General features: G+C 43.0%; 1 protein-coding gene across 1 annotated transcript; it reads right to left on the minus strand.

Moving 5' to 3' along the window:
* Positions 1–1,280: 1,280 nt before the first annotated feature.
* Positions 1,281–4,202, minus strand: LOC126069008 (diphosphoinositol polyphosphate phosphohydrolase 3-beta). The gene has a single exon (XM_049871866.1). The coding sequence runs from the start codon at positions 3,833–3,835 to the stop codon at positions 3,341–3,343; it is 495 nt and encodes a 164-aa protein (XP_049727823.1). The 5' UTR covers positions 3,836–4,202; the 3' UTR covers positions 1,281–3,340.
* Positions 4,203–4,556: the final 354 nt, after the last annotated feature.

Raw genomic sequence — 4,556 nt, forward strand, 5'->3', positions numbered from 1 at the left:
CGGGATAAGAGTAGGCTTTTTTTGCTTTTTTTAGGGCGTGGTGGGCTGAAAAATTCAACTACACAATTTCAGTGCAATCATCACATAAATAACAAATACCATCGCTATCAAGTCAAAGCTGACTCATAGCAGAGGACAGAGTAGAACTGCCCCATAGGGTTGACAAAGAGCAGCTGGTGGATTCAAACTGCTGACCTTTCGGTTAGCAGCCACTCTCTTAACCACTGCGCCACCAGGGCTCCAGATAATGAATAAGTGCTATGTAATGGCTCTTAAGGAGGCAATCCCAACTGTGTATCAAACTTTTGGAAGATGGTGATTATAGGCACCGCCAATTTATTGTCCGTGTGTTAACTGTTTTAGCCTGATTTTAAAAAATTATTCTTTTTAAGGCAAACATCTACTTGGACACTTCTACTTAATTTTTTCTAGACTGTCCAGGAGCATATTTAGCAAGAACTACCTGTGTGAATTTGAAAGTTTACCTTGAAGAGTAATAATTATAAAATGTTCCGGTGTAATTTAGAATAAAAAGCCTTGTGAAATTTACTAATTACATAAATTGAAGATATCTGATCACTGAAGAAAATCCTGTCAAATGGCAACATTCAATCCAAATGATTCTGAACAAAATACAGTAAAATATTTACAAGCCAGCAACTCTTAATAGTTGGTTAACATCAACACTGTTCTTTTCGAGTACATAGTTCAAAAGTAAAAAAAAAAAAAAAAGGTTGTGTATTATCACCTGTAAAAATGTCATGTATGAATTAAATCTCCCAGGTATTTGTGGCAGCATTTTAGATGGAGACAGTTTTATGTATGAAATACAATCACAACACAATAATACAGTTTCTCTTCTGGTAGTGTATAATTTAAAGAATCTCAGGCTACTGAGACTAATAGATTTCATATACTGGAAGAGGAAAGGTCAACTTGTGGGATTTAAAAAGTATGTTTAAAAACAGCAAGACATGTCTTTCTGCACAAGAAACATAATTGTCTAATTTAGAATATGAAATTACATAATTGGTTTTAAAAATTTACTCATTTTCAAATCTACTCATTCCTTTGACTGCATTAATTTAATTTTTGTTAACTATAATGTGGATTTTAGCTGTATTTATATATGGCAAAGATCTTATTCTGAAAACAGCCGCAGCACCAAAGTTAAAATAATAATAAACAGCATTCAATTTTACCATTAATTGTGTTCTAATTTGTGAAATAACAAAACATTTAAATTACATTTTTTGTCCATTTTATACTTTATTGGACTATGGAACATTCTTAAGATGTTAAATATACTACTTAGAAAGATATCTTCTACCCATACCCTCTTCACAAAGTAGGTTTTTTCTTAACCTTCCCCAGAGCGGAGTTCCATATGAGGAATCTACACTTTACAGAGTAAAACTCAAAATTTCTTAAAACACAGTGCATTACAGTGACTCAAAAAAAAAAAAAAGTTATTTCACACAAAATAACTACCAACAATCTTTTTAAGAGACATGACGTATTCCAGGTTGCCCTAACAATTAGGAATGATGTTTCCATCCCCAGTACCCTCTTCACGAAGTAGGCTTTCCCTCTACCCGATTTCTGACATGGCTGTAGAAACAGGGAGTTCCAGAAGGGAGACCTACGTACTTCAGATGGGATTCCTGATTTCAAGCAAGTATCAAGATAAATCTAGTTCTTAATTCAGCACCTAAAAAAGTTGGTCATACAAGACAAAATATTTATCCACGATCCTTGAGATTGTTCAGGTGTCCTAACAGTTTGAGAAATCTGTTACACTGAGTACCAAGAAAGCTACTTCAGTCAATTGAAATGCAATCACCATGTAAGATTCCATTCCTGTGGCTACTGCTAGCCAGGGGAGCTTAACTGCAATGTCACTAAATTAAAAAAATGGGAAATAACATTTTTTCAGAAGCTTATTTTTATTGAGTGAATCAAGGTTTTTATAGGGAACCAGGAGAAAGAGGCAATGGAGTTTTCATGATAAGGTGTATATACCAAAATATGTTTGGCTAACAATACCTTTCCCACAGAAATATCTACTCTGCAAGGTACAGGAGCCCCAGTAGCGCAGTGGTTCGAATCTTGGAAACCCTATGGGTCAGTTCTACTCTGTCCTATAGGGTTGCTATGAGTCGAATCTACTCAACTGTAATGGGTTTGGTTTTGGGGTTTGTAAGGTCATCAACAACCTTAAGTTGCTTGCTAGTGGATTCTGCCTCATGATGGCCTTATGTGGGTCAGAGTAGAATTGTATTCCTCCACAGGGTTTTTCAATGGCTGAATTTTAGGAAGTAAATCACCAGGCCTTTCTTCTGAGGTACCTCTGGGTGGACCAAAACTGCCAACCTTTCAGTTAGCAGCCATGCACCTTAACTGTTTGCACCACCCAGGGACACTCTATAAGGTAATGCTTTGTTAAACTACACTTGAACTGTAAGGGAAATGGCCTTCCAAGTCAGCAGTGAAGAAATTACCAATTGTGAAAATTTGTTGAAAATCAAAAGATGTGCATAGGAAAAGCCTAAGAAATTTCTGAAAAAGGCATATTAGATCACATTTCTCAAGAAATAATTATTGTTAAGTGCAGAAAGCACAAACTAGAGATTTTCTTTAGTTTTTTTTTTAAATTATTCAAAACTGAGCTTTTAAACCAATTCCCACCATAGAAGGGCTGGCTAAAAAGGGCTAATGCTGTAAATGAGAAACCACCTTTGGGAAAAAAAGATAAAAGATGTCCACACAATCAAACTGATGGGATTTTAAAGGCCTCCACTACAAAACAAACCACTAGACTGGTATCAAAAATGCACATGCACAATCACACACAGACATGTGAAGGAAAAACCACACACGCACAACCACTCCCCACAAAGGAGGGGTGAGCAATTAAGGTGCCTTAAAAAAAAATCTCATGTGGCTTTGGCTTACCAAGAAAGGATTTTCAAAGCATCTGAAAAACGTGCCAACTGTCTGAAAACCCTGCCTGGCAAATGAGACAGTTTGCAAGCATGATTCAGAAGTTTGCCAAGGACACAAAAGAAGCTTCCCTCCTCCCTGTGAGATCTCACATGGCATAAGAGGTGCTCCAGGCATTATTTATTTAAAAACAAAACAAACAAACAAAAAACACTCGTTGCCACCAAGAGGATTCCGACTCATAGCAACTCTATAGGACAAAGTAGAACTGCCCCATAGTGTTTCCAAGGAGCGGCTGGTGGATTCAAACTTAGGGCCTTTTGGTTAGCAGCCAAGATCTCCATTTATTTTAAAAAGGTAGGTGGAAAATCAGAAGTCTGTGCAGGAGCAGTACATACTAGGCATCGCTATCCGGCAGGAAAGGAGCCAAGGAGCTTCCACTGGTTGGAGAACCGCCCAGCTTGAGTTTTTCCAGATACTCGGCATGTACCGGTTTGTGGCACTGGAGAACCTTGATGGCATCTTCGATTTTGAACCACTCTCGCTTCCTCCCAATGCTGATCGAATCTTCCCAATCCTCCAGGATCTCAGTGACCGTCAGTACATACACATACGTTCTGTGTTTGCGATCTTGGTTCTGTTCGAATACGCCCAGGAGCCGGCCTAACTTCCCCTTGACTCCCGCCTCTTCGTACACCTCTCGCACTGCCGCACCGCCGGGCTCCTCCTCGGGCTCCATGCCCCCGCCCGGCACGATCCAGCGGTCTGGATACCGACTGCTACTCACTAACAGCACTTCGTCCTCCTGCTCGCTCCGGAAGCACAGGCATGCCGCCCGCTTTTTGAACCCCTCCGGGTCGTAGGTCCGCGTCTGGTTCGGCTTACACTTCATCCTGCAGCGGCTGCTCGGGTCGCCGACGCGGGGCCCAGCAGCCACCGCCGCAGCCAACCTGCCGAAGTGCTGGGAAGAGAAAGGGCCGAGGCGAGGGGAGGGGGGACAGAGGCGTCCAGCTGGCGAACTCAGGGGAGCTGAGGGAAAGATGAGGCGGGGGTGGGGGCGGGGACCCGAGGGAGAGGGCGAGGTACGTCAGTCAATGGGTCTGGTCTTCGGGGCGGCCAGCCAGCGCAGCTCACAATATCCCAGATGACTGAGTGGAGGGGCGGCACCGGCATCCCAGCCGCTGCCACCCGGAAGTTCACAACTCTCCACAGGTCTCCCTCGCTCTTTCCCGTCCTCCGTCGCCCCAGGCTGGGGTTGAGTGAGGTGAGGCACAAACCCGTGCGCTTCCGCGTTCCTATTCCCGTGCGCGTTCCAGCCCGGGGGTCTCCGGGCTCTCGCACCTCGCGAAGCCTCAGGCCCACTGCGCAGGCGCTGGGCGCCTGGAGGTAGGAATCTTACGCCGAGTTAGATTGACTGCATTCCGACTTTCGCCAAGATTCTTTCCACGTCTGCCTTTCAGCTAAACGTGGCAGTGGAGCGGCCGGACCCTTCTCACCCTCCTCGCCAGTTTGGAAAAAACACAGGCAACATCATTTTGCACAAAATAGCGTCAAGGCCATCATCTTTACCACCTGTAATGGATAACACTAACTCATTTGTAGGAAGACCCTTA

The sequence above is a fragment of the Elephas maximus genome, chromosome X (assembly GCF_024166365.1).
Source record: "Elephas maximus indicus isolate mEleMax1 chromosome X, mEleMax1 primary haplotype, whole genome shotgun sequence".
Taxonomy (NCBI): Eukaryota; Metazoa; Chordata; class Mammalia; order Proboscidea; family Elephantidae; genus Elephas; species Elephas maximus.